Source organism: Cyprinus carpio, chromosome B18 (genome assembly GCF_018340385.1).
Source record: "Cyprinus carpio isolate SPL01 chromosome B18, ASM1834038v1, whole genome shotgun sequence".
Classification (NCBI taxonomy): Eukaryota; Metazoa; Chordata; class Actinopteri; order Cypriniformes; family Cyprinidae; genus Cyprinus; species Cyprinus carpio.
In genome coordinates, this window is record NC_056614.1 from 21,661,817 (window position 1) to 21,678,718 (window position 16,902).

Sequence of the window (16,902 nt, forward strand, 5' to 3'; positions counted from 1 at the left end):
GGGTGACAAAGGAGACATGATGTCTGTCTGATGATCAGGTATACCAACACAAATGAAAAGAGAATTAACCTTTGTGTTAAGGCAAACATTTTGACTTGGTCACGTCTGAAACAATTAACCAACGTGTACTAAACTTGCAGAATTTCCAAGGTTTCTACTTCAGAGCAATGATTTTAGCCAAACAGAAGACGTCTGTGACATTGTCATGGAGCGAAGCTTAAAGGAAATAGAATATTATGTCAGCCACTTCATATTTAAACTACACAAACAATATATGTACAATACAAAGTTATTAATACATTTATAAATATATATATATATATATATATATATATATATATATATATATATATATATATATAAACATTTATAATTACTACCATCTGTGATTTTTTATTTTTTATGTATCCTACAGCGTGCAAAATCATGGCAATAGGATATTAAGTAATTGAATGGATTTTGTCGCCCTCTTATGACCACGAGCAGAATGCAGTAATATTAAATGATAAAAGCAGCTGAATCTGACTCTTTTTTTTTTAACTAAATGTAAAATGTATTTTAAAAATTTAAACTAGCACGCAGCAGGCGCAAATAAAATTGACCTCAGTGTCTTGTTTTCAGAAGTTCTCCGTAGAACTAGCCACAGTCTCCGGATGTTTTCCCCTTTAAAATTTAGTAAAAAATTATCAAATATATTATATTATTATATATAAAAATTATAAATTATAAAATATATACATTTTTATCAGCAAACACAATCATAATAATGATAAAACATAATTGAATGAAAAGATATGTGATTCCTTGCACCCTCTTGTCGTTTTGTAAAAAGTGGTTCATTGCAAATATTCATTCGGTCAATCAGTTGATCCGTTTCTCGACTAACGATCTGTTCCTTCCACAAAGCTAACAAACATATGCACACGAGTCGTTAGGACTACTTTTACGGTGATCTTGTGTCTTGTTTGGGCTTGACGTGTCAGCATTATCATTACTCAGAAAAGCATGCTTCTCCAGACCAGCGGGTGTCAGTGCTGTTCCTTAGCGCGCAGTGCCACACAAACGAAGAATCTCCACCTTGACAACTTCCTAAAGTAACATGTGAGAAAACGTGCTTTATTGCTATCGCACTGTTTACAGACATTCATATGACAATATCTTTTACTTTATCGCGACTTGTATATGACAATATCTGCCAGAGTCTGTAATAAAGAGCGCTGTTTTAGAGACGTTCGCCGGCTGTGGTGAACAGTCGAGCTGAACGCGTGTTGAAAATGCCTGCAGTCACTGTGTTTGTCAGGAGATTACCTGCAACAGCCACCAATGAACACCTGGCTGAGGTTTTCTCTGAAATAGGACCGCTGAAGAATTGCTTTGTTGTCAGGGACAGAGGTGAGATTTAACGGGTTTAAAATATAGTGGTTTGGGTGTTATTTAAAGGAACAAACAAATGTCTTTTCTAGAAGAGTTAGTGAAAGTAGGTGCTTTATTCTTATATTTGTGACATACAAAGTTTTCAGTAATAATGTGACTTTTATATAACTTTTCTATTTCAGTATATTTAAAAACGTTATCTATTCCTGGAATGGCAGAACTTAATTTTCAGCACCACTACTAATGTGCTGATTTGATCTTTTTATTATCAATCCTGCAAACAGTTGTGCCGTTTAATATTTTTTTGTGGAAACCTTGATACATTTTTTTAATTATTTGAATGGAAAGTTCAATGAACAGCATTTATTTGAAATAGAAATCTTTAGTAACATTAGAAATGCCTTTACTGTCAATTTTGTGAATCCTTGCTGAATAAAAATGAATTTCTTAAATAAATAACCCTGGTGACTCCAAACTTTAGAACTGTAGTGTACATCAACTACTCTTTTTCGACCCATCAAACATGAGTAGAAAAATGCATCACAAATGTGAAATTTAATGTATAGGTCTGAATTTCCTGTATTAGTGGTCTCCTGGTTTATTAGTAATGTCAATGTGTGCTGTTTGCAGAGACTGAAAAATGTCGTGGCTTTGGATATGTTACATTCTCAATGGAAGATGATGCACAGCGGGCCATAAAAGAAGTCAGAGAATATGAAGGCGAGAAGATATTTGTAACCGTGGCCAAGAAAAAACCTGATGATAAGAAAAAGAAGAAGAAAGTAAAAACAGAAGGAGGTTAGATGTTTATGCTTATATTTTACTCCTGGATTGTTTTTAACACTCTTTTATAAATGAGTCTGAACTGTTCATGCAGATTCAGAAGATAAAAAGAAACCAAAGCATGAACCTACAGAAACCAAAAGTCCTGCAAAGAGAACAGGCATAAAGAAGATCAAACTGAAAGCTCGTCTGATCATCAGAAATCTCAGCTTTAAGGTAAGTAACTAAATACTGATGCTGTAAATGCATAGTTTTGACTTTTGAAATGTGATATTGGCTCATGCACTGATGTGCTTTATATGCAGTGTGAAGATGATGATTTAAAACAGATCTTCTCTGAGTTTGGAACAGTGATGGAGGCCAAGATTCCCTTAAAACCAGGTTAAAATTTGTCCAACAAGTGCACCTGACTGTTTTTAAGCATTTCTTATGTTCTTTTTACCATTTTTTTTTTCATACGGCCATCCACCTTATTTTGATGCCATCATCTTTGTGCAGACGGAAAGAAGCGAGGTTTTGCATTTGTGCAGTTTAAGAATATGGCAGAAGCTGGAAAAGCTCTGGCTGCGATGAACCTGAAGGAGATCAAAGGTGAGTCTTCTCTTAACACTGAAGACCACCACAGAATTAAATGACATTTTAAACTATATTAAAACTAATTAATATTTCAGAATATTACTGTTATACTGTATACCAAAGAAATGTAGCCTTGAAGAGGCCTCTTTCAAAAACATGAAAAAAAATCTTAATCATTCCGAACTTTTGACTAGGTGTGTATATTGACACTTCTAGTTTCACAAAATGCAACTGAATCCTTTCTCACAGACAGACAGGTGGCTGTGGACTGGGCCATTGCAAAAGACAAGTATCTCGCCAACCAATCAGCAGGAGCAGCTGGTAATGTGAATTTTCATTTAAACTCCATCAGCATCACTTATTTATGTGGATTTAGTTGTAAAAAGCTTTGAAAGTGCATCTACCCTCTAGGTTTTGTATTGAAGTGTATCTGGATATCTTGTAGGAACCATCAAAGAAGAGAATGTGAATTCTAAAGGTGCAGGAGATGACGGGAAAGAAAAAGAGGCCAAAAAAAAGTAAGTACAGGAAGTGCAACAAATCTAAAGTGTGCAAATTTAGATGAATTCCTTGAATTTAACATGAGGTCTGTCTGTGAAGCCCACATTACAGGAAGAAAAGGATGATTCTGAGTCAGAAGAAGAAGAGGCATCCGAGGATGATGATGATGAAGCTAATAGTAGTGAAGAGGATGATGCAGAAAATGAGTCTGAATCTCAGCAGACAGACAGTGATGCCAGTGAACCTGAAGATGATGACTCTGATGACACTGGGGGAAAAAGTAACTGTATTATTAATTTATTTATTTATAGCAGTGTTGTTTTATTATGACTGTACCATATCGTGTTGTTTTAGAATGATTGAAATTGTATTTTTCATTAATATTCAGATTTAAATTATATTTTCTGTTTTAGAAAATGTTATTACCTTAATTTTAAGGTTTTAACAATTTTTTTTCATGTCTGTAAATGACTCTATAAATCTCCTTCCTCAGCTTCTCCAAAGAAGAAGAGAGACCCTCTTCCTTCGGATGTGAATGAGGGAAGAACCATCTTCATCAGGTGATAATCATATAAGGATCTACTCATAATCAATAAAAAATCAATAACAAATTATTAATTAAATATTTTTATTTTATATTTTTATTGACGTATCTTCAATTTGGGTCCTGTTAGAAATCTAGCCTTTGACACAGATGAAGAGGGTTTGGAAGAAGTGTTGTTGCAGTTTGGTGAGCTTAAATACGTACGTGTGGTGATGAGCGTGGACACCGGATATTCAAAAGGTAGCTTCAGTCATCAAAACCCCGGCCTGTATGGATTCAGAGTTCTTTCTTTAAATTAATTCTCTCTTTTTCCGTGTTTCTGTGTTTAGGTTGTGCTTTTGCTCAGTTCAAAAGTAAAGAAGGGGCAGACAAATGTATCGCTGCTGCTGCTGAAGATGAAAAAGAAGTGAGTTGTCCTGCAGCTGTTGTAAGAGTTATACGTTATTATACCAGTAAACGCAGGATTATTGTTTTGCATATGTGCATTTCAGTTTGGTGGCATTAGGGTTGATGGAAGGAGATTGAATGTTCTGCCTGCAGTAAACAGAGAAGACGCTGTCAAATTCAAGGACAAGAAAGTGAAAACTCACACAGGCTCCGAACTTTACCTCGCCAGAGAGGGCTGTGAGTAAAGCCAGTCACAAAATGCTGCCAGGCAGCTGACCAATAACAGAGCTTAAAATGGGTTATCTAATAGCAGTGAAGTGTGTATGTGCACCTGATTTAACCGGTTACCTCTTGAACTTTCTCCAGTGATTCGTCCTGGATCCAAGACTGCAGAGGGAGTTTCAGAAACTGACTTGGCCAAGAGGACAAGAGTGAGTATGAAGAGTGGGACTTTGGGCATCTTTTTCATTATTAACTCTTAAATATGACTGATCAGTGTTATTTTTTATTTGTTTATCTGTCTGTCTCTCTCTCTCTATAATGTATAATATATAATAGTATTTATTGTTATTTTTAATTCTTTAATTTTATTTTTGTGGAATACTTAACTAATTACGTAATTTTTAGTTTAAGTAATTTTGTCAATTAATGTGTTTTTTATTAGTTTAGTAAATTTGCTTTTGTCATTTTTATTTTTTCACTCAAATATTTTGTGGCTTTAATACATTTTTATTTACATTTTAATTTGAGACATTTAAGTATTTAATTTTAGTGCCAAGGCAACATAATTTTTTTTTCATTATTATTATTATTTTTCAAAGTTTTCCATCTAATATTTGTTTTTTCATCTTTATTTCAGTGAAAGAAAATCATTCACAATTTAAATTTTAATAATAAATATTGAATTGTGTAAATCCTAATCAGTACTGCAAGCTGTTTCTCTTATGTTCATATTCCTGAACAAATAAAAGGCACTCTTTAAACCTGGCTTTAATAAGCACTTTGTATCCAGATGGTGGCTGTATAATCTTTGTTATTGTTACTTAGAGATCTGATTACACTTTCCCACTCGAAATGAGAGATGGCACGTACATATTATACATTACACTTAAAATTGTCAATTAAACAAAAAAAAAAAATATGCTTTCTGTCACTTTGGCAGATAAAAAATAAGTTATCTATTTTATCTATTACGTGCTTTATAATGATTCCAGATGTAAAGGGGGCCAAAGTGTATTTCTTCTGCATGTTTTCTGTTTAACATGTTTTTTTGTTTGTTGTATTGTCAGTTTGAGGAACTGAAAAGGGCAAAGTTAAAGGACATGAACATTTATGTGTCTAAAACACGGTTGTGTGTTCATAACCTGCCTAAGATTGTGGATCAACAGAAACTTCAGAAGCTCTGTTTCTCTGCTGCTGGGGGTAAAGGGGTCCGCATTGCTGAGGTAAAGTACTGCTTTTCTCTTCCAAGTTCTAGAAAAAAACAACTAATAGCAAACCAAAATTCAAAACAATGTTGAATAATAGTATTCTCACAGTTCTTCCTAGAAACACTAGAGGGCAGAACTATGTTATTTGGGTCTCACTGTCTAGTCAGTGTGTTAGTTAGTCATCCAAAAAATCTTATTAAAAGGCGCAATTGTTGTAGTTCATGCTTTTGCAGGGTTCTAACCAACAATCTTGCGGTTGTCTATAGGTTTAAGCTGGTGTTTATTTACTTCTTGAGTAATGCCAGACACAAAATGTCATTATAACTTGACAGATATCACTGAATATCACCAACCTCTGTGATAGGCTTTGCCAATTAGAAACTCTCTCTCTGCCAAAAAATCAATTTTAAAATCAAAAAAAAAACAATCCTAAAAAAAAAAAAAATATATTCCTATACAATATATAATTATTTTTTTTTAATTATAAATAAATCTAAACTAAATAAAATACATGTGTAAAGTCATTAAATGTTGCATGCACTGCAAAAAAAGAGGCTTCCTCAGTGTTTTTGTTTTTCAATACAAATATATAAACATCTTTAAATCAAGATACACAATCTTCAGATGCAAATTAAACACATGAACCCTAGTTTTCTGAAAAATTGAACAAAATTAAGTTGATGCCTGAAACAAGAACAAAGATCTGTTGGTGCATGAAAACATGTTTTCCCTTTAAAGTAGATTTTTATGAGTCCATTGACAGAAATTTGTTCTTGTTTTGTTCATAAACTTTAAAATGTAATCATAAAATTTAAATAACAACAAAAAAAAAATAATTATTAATAATTTACAACATTTATATCAAATTCTCAGAAATGAAAAAGACGTTTACTACATCTATTTTGATGTAAAAGTATTTTTCATCATAAAAAAACAAAAAAAAACTAATAAAAAACAACACCACTTTTCTAGTCAGATCAAAAAGAACATAAAAAAAAAGTTATTTCCATATTTTAGCGGTTGAAAGCTGAAGTAAAATTTAGATCTATAAATAAATATCAATATCAAACTTCTAATTACAAACTTTTCCTTTCATTTTTCTACTTAAAATGTGTTCCTTTCATTTCTTTACTTAAACTTAAAATACTTAATAAAAAAAAGTTATGAAAAAGTGACGTGACATACAGCCAATGTTGTATGTCATATAGACATTACTAGTATAACTAGAGCTGCCACCAACTATGCACACACAGCAGGGAACACACACACCTGGAGCCTTAAATTTACATTCAGAAAACCTGCAGAAACCCTGTGTTACCTAAATGACTGAAATCGCCAACATCATCTTTAACTGCATAACTTACATCAGTGTTTTGTTAACTTATGCCATAACTTATTCATATTTAACAAGAATTCCAGATTGTCTATTTCTCTATATATGTGCCTACAGTGTCGTGTGATGTATGACAAGAAGCCTATTTGTGGTCAGGTGATCGGCAAGTCTCTGGGATAGTTTGTGGAGTTTAAAGAGCATGAGCATGCTCTACAAGCCCTTCGTCACCTCAACAACAACCCAGACATTTTTGGACCCCAAAAGGTAGACCACTACAAATTCGCTGTTGTTCAAATCCCAGAATCAGGCCTTATTTGGAAACTGATTCTCACTATTTGCTGAGAGAAGTGGTAGAAAAAAGGGATATTTGATAACCTGTTTGTTGTTCTTTCAAGTTGAATTATTCCTAGAAAGGCAAACAGGCCACTGAGGTGTCTGTCTTAATTCCTAGAAGTATGTTCAGGGCCATTGCATTAGGGAACGGTATTAGGCGATATTAGCTATAGCTTGCTGGTGTGTAAACACACTTTGAGGGCCTGTTATTAAGGGCTTTATTGCCAGCTTCACAGCAGGACAAAGGAAAAGAGGACAAAGGAACGCACTAAAGAATGAATCAAACCTTGTTTTGTCTGTCAATCTTTCCACACGTCCTATAAACATGCATTCTTCTGATGCTCAATGGAATGTGTTTTGGTCTGTATTGAATGTAACTTCTCAAAAATAAGATGAATCGTTCTATTCCCAAGCACTTGTGGCCAAGACTCATAGCTGTTTCACTTAATATAAATTAGAAAAAGATTTAGCATTGAGCAACAGCTGAGGATTGAGAAAGACCAGTGGTGAAGTATGAATGTTTGATGATGTCATTGACTGTTGTTCCCGTCAGAGACCCATAGTGGAGTTCTCTCTGGAGGATGGAAGGAAGCTGAAACTTAAAGCCATTCGTTTGGAAAACAGCAAGGTGAGGCTCAGCTGCATCTTAGTTTCCCATCAATGTGACGTTTTGAAAATGTCAAAATTAAATGGCTTAAATTAAACTGTCAAAATTGATGCGTTTTCCACAGAAGCAACTCAAAAATGGCAGTAGCCAAAAAGGAGAGCAACTGCCGCAGCTGCAGCAGCATTCGGGGAAGAAGACAGGACCCTTGAGCAAAGCAAATGCAGCTAATGTTGTTAAACAGGAGAAAGAACAAGGAAGACAGTACAGCGGCTTTATGACCAAACCAGAGGTGGAGCATGTAGAACTGAAGGACGGCAAAAAACGGCCCAAGGTTCTGCACATGCCTTCACACAGAGGCCCAAAGATAAGGTACAACTCAAAACAGAACCAGCACCATTGATTCAACAATAAAAAAACTGTCATGTACAATGACCCTCACACTATTCCTCAGGAAACGCGATAAAGGGAAACAACCCATGATACAACCCAAGAAACAGAAGAAAGTGCCCAGCAGGAAAGAGAGAAAGGGCTCTTCTTTCATTGAGAAATCTAGCATGAACAGAAAACCGGTAAGCCAAAGAGTTGAAGAGAGATAGTTACTTAAATTGAATATTACATAAATTATATAATTGTATATTATAATTATTAATTATTAAATATTAAATTATATTATTGTATATTAAAATTATTAAATATTATTAAATATTATTGTGTAATTATATATTATAAATTATACCTAATAGAAATACATATTATTATTATTATTATTATTATTATTATTATTATTATTATTATTATTATTATTTGAAATGTTAGTTTTCTGTTTTTTATATATTATAATTATCATTATTTTTATTACAGTAAAATTGGTCCTGTCACTCGATTAATTTTATTTATCCAATTAATTACATGATGTGCCGATTAATCGCAAATTAAATTTGGCTGTAAAATTAACCACTAAAGATAATTTAAAGCTATTATTGTGTTTAATTAGAAAGTATCAAGTAGACATTACAGATTGTAGCTTCAGAAAGAAATGTTTTATTTGATTGATCGTAAAATTTATTACACACAAACATTTAGGCTGCAACAGCCTAACACAAACTATGGAACATAAAAGAAGAGAGAAAGTGAGAAACATGTCAGAATTTTGTTTGTACAATGAAAGTCATTGATAACCAAATGAGCTTGGTTACCACCAGTCTTCAAAATACATTCTTTTATGTTGTGCAAAAGAAAGAAAATCATACAGGTTTGAAATGACATGAGGGTGAGTAAATGAGGACAGTAAATGCAGAAATATCAAAAAAAACAAACTAATAACATATAACAATAAATATAATAAAAAAAATAAATTATTAACTTGACTCAATGATACGCTAAAGAAAAAACTTAAACTGCCAGCAGGTGGCGGTAAATGTCTTTGAGTCATTGATTTATTCATTTGATTCATTCAAACGGTTGATTAATTCAGTAATAAAGTAAATGGCTCTCTTTATGAATTGACCTTAATATTTTTTGTGGCAAAATTGTACAAAAAAACAACACAATATTAACTTCTTGCACTGAGCTGATGTATAAAATCACATTGAAACTCGTGATATTTGGTGAAAAAACTGCACTTGTGTCATATTGCTCTCACTGCTTGTCATGATATATCGACATTTTGCTTATCATATGATATAAATGAGAAAAAAACTCATACAGGGACATTTATTGCCCCAATATCTTGAATTTTAGGGCATAATGAAGTTGTTGCCCTGCGTTATATTTGTCAACTGTATGAATTGGCGGGGCCAGTGCGTTAACTGTGTTAAAATATTTGAATCACGTTTTTTTCCCATAATTAATTAATTAACGCATTAAACTGACAGCCTAATTAAAATACATTTTTTTTTGTTAAAATTTATTCCTGTAATGGCAAAGCTGAATTTTAAGCACTCTACAGCGCTGTATGATCCTTCAGAAATTATTATAATATGCTGATTTGGTGGTTAGCAAACATTTCTTATCATTGTTGAAAACTGAATAAAACTGACTATTTTTGTGGGAACTGTAATCACTGCATGGGATGTATATATGGCTCTTTTGCACCGCGTAGTTCTAGAAACTAGCCAGCAGGGTAGTTCCTAGAGAACCAATTTCTCCCTCGGGCCGTTTTCCTGGTTGCATTCACACCAGCAACAGGAACTCTGAAGCGGCTGACAGTGGCGTCTTTAATCACGGCATGTACAAACATCAACAACCAGTGAATGGATTTTAGTATTAGATGTATACTTTTTGGTTGTTCCACCAGTTTAACCCATTGTTATCTATCTGTTGTAATTTTGTATTTATTCTGTTGCAGAATAGCAAACCTGCAAAACGAAAGTTCCAGAGCAGAGAGGATGTCCGCTTTGACACACTGGTGAACCAGTACAAAAAGAAACTAATGGGAACATCAAATACTAAGACTGCAGTCAAAAAGAGCAAATGGTTCTGCTGAACATGTGAGACTGAAAGAACATGTTAAAAATTTAGAAAACCTCTCAGAGGACGATTAAATTTAATACTTTTGACTCTTGAGTTTTTAAAATGGAAAAAGTCAGTTTTTCACCATTCGATTTTGTTTGTTTGCCTCAGAAGTATTTCCTTTATAGATTTAACAATGCAGAGATGGTTCCAATATGCAACACACTGTTTTGTGGGGATGTCTTTTGAACTACATATGTTTGTCAAGAGAGTTCCACGCCAAGTTTCATGTATCCTGCTGTTCTGGCACAGAGTTTTTTTAAACATTACAAAGACAGGATGAATCGCAAACTGTTGTCAATATGGACTTAGTTTAGCTGTCATTATTTAACTGCCCTCCTCAAACATTGACAACAGGTGGACATGATTTAAATGCCAGTGGCCAATTCCTGTCATCCCTTGTTAAATAAGTTATGCAATGCACCCTTGTTGATAAAGTCTGACAAAACTTTATTGCTGTGTTTAAAAAAAAAAAAAAAAAAAAACCAACCACAGGTTTTTTTTTTTTTTTTATGACTGAAATGTCTAGAGCAGGGTTGCTTATGGCCAATATGAATAATTTAATTTCAGAAAATAATATTTGATATAGTATTTAAAAAGGACAGGTATAGTGAAAGAAAGCCTGTTGTTGATAGATTTCAATGATGCAATGACCATAAACATACGCAAACTGCATTGGCATAAACAGAGCCACAATAAATAGCAAAAGTCCATGTAACTTAGAATTTCTTTTATTGGTAACATTTTATATATAAAAAAATAATAATAAAAATGCATCAATACACACAATACAAAACTAACAATAGGATATTCAAAGTGCATAGATTCATACTGTTTAGGAAAATATGAGTCCCCCCATACCCGCAGAAAAAAAAGGTACAGAATCACTGGGGCACTTCACATTTACCTTATTAACCACTAAAAGGTGCATATTAGTACCTTATAGGTACATAGAACTGTAACAGTACATATTCATACCTTGCGAAAAGGTACCACCTCAGTGACAGCTTTTGTACCTTTTTTTCTGAGAGTGTACAATGCTGGTGTTGCAGCAAGAAGTAAAATAGGAACATGATTCCAGTTTCCCAGCAGAGTCTGACCTCGCTGCTTCTAGTAAACACAGTGACATCATTGAGCACGCCCAGCAAATGCTGATGTCATTCTGCAGACAGCATGAAGTATGACATGGAAATGTGTGCAGACATCAGATTGCTAGTGTTTACGTAGTAAGGACAAATTGTTCGGCGTGCCATGACGTCACAACAGCGTTTTTAGTTTACTGTTTAATGTCGGGGAATAAATTTATACATTTCAAAATGTGCCAAAATGCTGCTTTGGACTATAAATATACATGGTTTTAAATAAATATAATAAATAGTATATTTATAATGCTACCAAATTAGCAGCTTTTCAAATGGTCCAGATTAACTATCAGCTTTTGCATGAACTGTTTCAGTCTGTCTAAAGCCAAGAACCCAAAAGTAATGTGGTGGGTGGCGTTGTTCTCCAAGAAAGCATCCAGTGACCTCTCATTAGCTGGCTCCTTGAGTGTGCAACGCATAGATGTCATTCTATCCTTCAGGTAACCCAGAAGTGTGAACAAATCGTTGCGTATCTGGCTCACATGCCCCTTGGGCAGCCTTTGCAGAACCTTGTGGAAGGTACTTAGGGTCTCCACGATAGACCCGAGACCTTGGATGGGTTTATTAGCAGGAACCTCAGGGTAAAGTTCTGGATCGCCAATGAGGAGCTTTGGAGATAGTTTCAGCTGTGAGAGAAGACACAAATGAGCATGGCTATATGAATCATTTCATGGAGTTTAACAGAACAGAAGCCTTGCAAACGAGTTCACTGAGTTTTAACCAGTTACCTTCTCATTGTGATCCTTGATTCTGAGGATGATGGTGTCTGCCTGCAGTTTGACCAGGTTTTTCAGGCTATCCGGATGAACTGGGATGGCATGAACCAGACTGAGCATGCCCAAAATGCAGGGGTAGAGAAGAACTGAAAAATACATGCTTCTTGTGTTGAGTGGTCTTTAACTTTGCAACAGAGCAGCGATACCTGCTGAAAAGAGTAAGCATTATTTTGATATTAATATACATGAAAGAAGTCTTGTATGCCCAACAAGGCTGCATTCATTTAATCAAAAATGCAGAACCCCCCCCAGTAATCTTGTGATCCAAGATGTAATCCATTAATAAGAAAAATAAATCACTTTTAATACAACCTTTCTAAAAAAAGTACAACAGTATACAAAGCGAATGGATTTGGTCCCTCGCTAACTAGTTCTATAGAATAACAGATTAATTTAGGCTAAATCTGCATCCCTAAATACAATTTATTTGAAAAATGCATAATTTTTCAATATATGCATTTTTCTAAAAATGCATTAAGAAATCACTTGTAGCAAAATTCTATTACAAAAGTGTATTTTCTATCTAGAAAGGGTGAAGTGGATTGAGCAGCCTTGAAATCCTGGCTTGATAGTTCTGTTAATCTGGATTGTACATGACACTTAATCTCCGATATCAGATTCTCTTAAATCATACTGTTTATTCAAATTAAAACAGACCGTCCAATAAAATTATATGACATTAAAAAGTGGATTCCTTGCACATGAAAGTTGCCTGTATCCCTCACAATGAGCATGTCAGCAAAGCCTAGGCCTCTTCAGTCTGCAACATCGAGCAATTAAGCCTTCTGTATGTTTAATCTCACTCCCAAATGTACAAAACGACAGCCTCTGTGACTGAGTTTGGATTTCAATATCTGGTAAATTCCCCCAAAAACACTTTGCCCTTGTATAAACAATGATTGCTTCATTCCAAAAGCACTGTAATCTTTATTTTATTCCCTGTGTGGAAAATTACACTTAATTTCTCCATAATGTAAATGATAAAAAAGCAATTTAAAGGCTATAAATAAAGTTAGATGATAAAATCCATTCATCATTAGTTAAGAACACCAGTGTATCAGAGCTGCAGATGAGTGGAGAGAGAGAGCGAAGGGGTCTTACCTTTGCGATCTGAGGTCTGTATGATGCCCAGGCTCCATGAGTGGTCAGGCTTATATAGCTGATGGCTGTTGACTCATGTGTGAATCACCTCAGCCTTTCCTTCCCTGATTATCCCAGAGCAGAACAGCATGAGAGGGGACAACACCCCCGCTGGCACCTCACGCACAACACAAACCCATCTCACACACGCATGTACCTCAAATATTTGTCATTGTAATACATACTGATCACATGGTAACTGTGGTGGGATGTTACAATTCACTATGGATTTGTAGCTTGTAAAACAAGAAGATTGTCTTACAACAGAATTGTCCCCAAGGGATGCACTTTGAGGAACTCTCCAAACTAATAAAACAATTTCATGCCCACTTATTGAGTAGATTCTTATACAAATGCATACTGCGGGTATAGACTTTGGAAATATATTAGTACATGTAGTATTATTAGTTTAAACAGTGCAATAAAGAGCAAATGTTCAAAAAATGTTCCCTGCTGAAATGACTAGCAAGAATTTCCTGCTGGTCTTCTGCGGTTAATGGTAGCTTTACAACATTGACAGTCAGGGGCAGCCACTACGCTCTGTCGTTTAATATAACAATGAATGCTGAACAGATGGAGAGGAGAATATTTGGGAAAGAATATAAATATTGTAAATATTGTAATATGAATGAGACACAAAAGGTTTCAAATTAGATAGACAGAAGAACTAGACAGACCAGTTCTGTTGCCAGTTACACTCTTTACAAAAGAAGGGTTCTTTATTGGCATATGGTTCCATAAAGTACACTGAACATCCATTGGAACTCTGGCATTCCACAAAAGGTTCTTAAGATTTGTAAAATGTTCCTCACACCAAGAGAACAATAGCTCTAAACTTTGTGATACCATTTGACACTCAAGATGAACTGGTTTGAATTGTTGTACTCTTAAAAATTAAGGTTCCAAATAGGTTCCATTTTCCAGACTTTTTTTTTTTTTTTTTTTTTTTTTTAGCTAGGAATCAAATTTGTAATATTGTGATTCACACAGAAGCGGAGTTGGATTGATTTTCACATCAAAACTCCAAAATAAGTTTTTTTTTTTTTTTTACCTATATGAAGAGCTTTAAAATTTCAGTCATTTCATTTTGCTAACTGCGGTGTGGCAGTTGGATTTTTGTTCACAGCGTCTTTCTACAGACTCTATGGCTATTTCAGATGGAAGCTTAAGTCAGCACTCAACAGACCCCATTTTAATAAAAGCTTCCATAAAGAACTTCACTTACCTGGCTATCCACCATTGCAGATGGCACTGCCATTATTTAGCATTCCTGTTTACCCAAAGCGATATTTTCCTTCTATTTTAGTATGGTTTACACAGCCAATTCACCTTTAATGAGCTAATAAGTAGATCAGTAGTCAGGTGTTGTTGTTTTGAGACACATGACACCCCAACAAGGTTCACAGACATTGATCTAGCATATTGTGTAGTCAGGTGTTGGTGTTGTGAGTCATGGGACTGCCCAAGTGTGGGTGGTCAGGTTGATGTAATGTACAGATCTTGTGAGGTCTCTTGCAAGCGAGTTATCAGAGCCCCCACGCTGAACACACTGTGACTGAGTTTTGCAACACAACTACAGTTTGGATAATTTGCACTGAAACGCCACAATCAATTTAAAGGAGGATACATAAAGTTTTGATACAAACTAACTGAATATCTCATTGTTAGAATTTTGAAATGTTATCTGTAATCTCTCAAACAAGCAGATAGAATAATAGATAGAATGATAGAACGACAGACAGAACAAACAATAGACACAGACAGGCAGATATATAGTATATTTCTTTTATTTACTTCTATTTTGTGGCTCTTGTTCTCTCAAACCTAACCTAACCCAAATTTGACTTTGTTGACCACAACACGGTGGTTTTGCTCTTATTTGTCAAAAAGTTGTTTTACTGTTTGATTAGGGCATTACTCATCTTCTATCATTCCTCTTGACTGTGGTGTTCCTCAAGGTTCAATCATTGGGCCTGTGTTGTTTTTCATGTAACTGCTCCCCTTGGCTTCAATTTTTTGAAAAATGTGGTGTCTCTTTTCATCTATAAGCCAATGATAACCAGCTTAAGTTTCCTGTACGGCGTAATAACAAATACTGTCTAAACAAACTTAAGTTATGGCTTTCAAGTAATTTCTTACACCTAAATGAAAACAAATCTAAAATAATTTTGTTTGGTCCTAGGAAAACATAGCTTTTTTTGATCTTGTATTCCTTACACCATATATACACAGTACACCAGGAATTAGGGCATTCTATTTGACTCCAGTTTACAGTGTGATTTTTATTTATTTAATTTAGTTTTAATTTTATTTATTGTTTTTATTCTTTGTAGATAGATAGATAGATAGATAGATAGATTTGTACTGCCAAGTAATATTTACATTTTCTTCACAAATGTACAACCTGGATTCCGATAATTGTGACTGTGAGTAACGTTTTGGTTCCACAGATAAAGAGTTAGGAAGATGCAATGATTTATTATATGAGTTGCTGGAATGGCATGAACCACTGGGAAATTTCCTCACCAGTATTTATTATTTAAATCTACATCCAGCAGCACACAGCAAATCACCGGAGGATCAGCCACATGCGACCAGCTAAACATGTGCAGCTGCGTGTACATTTAGCGTTTCAGACACTCTTTTTGCATTAGCATTACAGTTAACCAGATGTTGCGCCACATCTGCTCTGTGTTGTACTAATTATTTTAAACCTGACACCTGGTTTCCGCCATTCACAATGAGCATGTGATTCTTCACGCACAGCCAAAGTTACGGGAATCCAGCAAACAGGACCACAGAGGAAATGTTTCTATTCCTGTAGTGTGTGCTATTTCTGGTATTTTAGGGAGGTTAACTGTATGTGTGTTTCTATTCCTGGAGCTGGAGTTTTCTCTAGGTCTCCAGAGACTGAGAGTGAGAGGCACACAGATTGTTCAGGAATGCTGCTATGAATCCTTGTGTCATTCAGACTTTACATGCAAAACATTATTGTGTATTTTTACATGCTGTGGCTCAGCAGACAATGTAAAAAAGGAAGAAGAGTAAATTACCTGTAGTTTCACACCTTACTATGGTTCAGCGATGTTAGGCCTATGGTTATGAATGATTAACGTAAATCATAGTATTTTCATTCTACAATATTATCTAAGCATACCATAGTATTTTAGTAAAACTGCACCTTAATTTATTAGTAGCTTAATTTATGATTTTAAATGTTCTCACATAATCAAACTACTACAGTTAACAACTAAAAATGCTGTATTTGGAAATTTTAGATTCAAAATGAAAGCAATGCAATATGGAAACCAATTTCTGCCACAAAATTAAATAAATAAATAAATAAATAAATAAAATAAGGAATTTGTGACTTTTTATCTCACAGTTCTGAGGGGGAAAAAGTTTACATCTCACATTTCAGATTTTTTTTTTTATCTCAAAATTGTAAGTTTATGTCTCATAATT

At 34.5% G+C, this 16,902-nt stretch overlaps 2 protein-coding genes across 2 annotated transcripts; one reads left to right on the forward strand and one right to left on the reverse strand.

Moving 5' to 3' along the window:
• Window positions 1–1,046: 1,046 nt before the first annotated feature.
• On the forward strand, window positions 1,047–10,670 carry LOC109112171 (RNA-binding protein 28-like). Its single transcript, XM_042744360.1, is given in 19 exon segments — window positions 1,047–1,392; window positions 2,005–2,172; window positions 2,252–2,373; window positions 2,463–2,538; window positions 2,656–2,748; window positions 2,983–3,054; window positions 3,179–3,251; window positions 3,333–3,514; window positions 3,728–3,794; window positions 3,909–4,018; window positions 4,108–4,184; window positions 4,270–4,402; window positions 4,532–4,596; window positions 5,455–5,610; window positions 7,046–7,192; window positions 7,815–7,889; window positions 7,993–8,237; window positions 8,320–8,437; window positions 10,216–10,670. Coding segments are annotated over 19 exon segments (2,235 nt in total). The 5' UTR covers window positions 1,047–1,274; the 3' UTR covers window positions 10,354–10,670.
• A 740-nt stretch (window positions 10,671–11,410) lies between these two features.
• Window positions 11,411–13,762, reverse strand: lepa (leptin a). Its single transcript, XM_019126325.2, has 3 exons — window positions 13,399–13,762; window positions 12,250–12,446; window positions 11,411–12,147 (listed from the first exon to the last, which is right to left on the reverse strand). Exons 2-3 carry the CDS (start codon window positions 12,394–12,396, stop codon window positions 11,779–11,781), a joined length of 516 nt encoding a protein of 171 aa, XP_018981870.1. The 5' UTR covers window positions 12,397–12,446; window positions 13,399–13,762; the 3' UTR covers window positions 11,411–11,778.
• Between the last annotated feature and the right edge of the window lie 3,140 nt (window positions 13,763–16,902).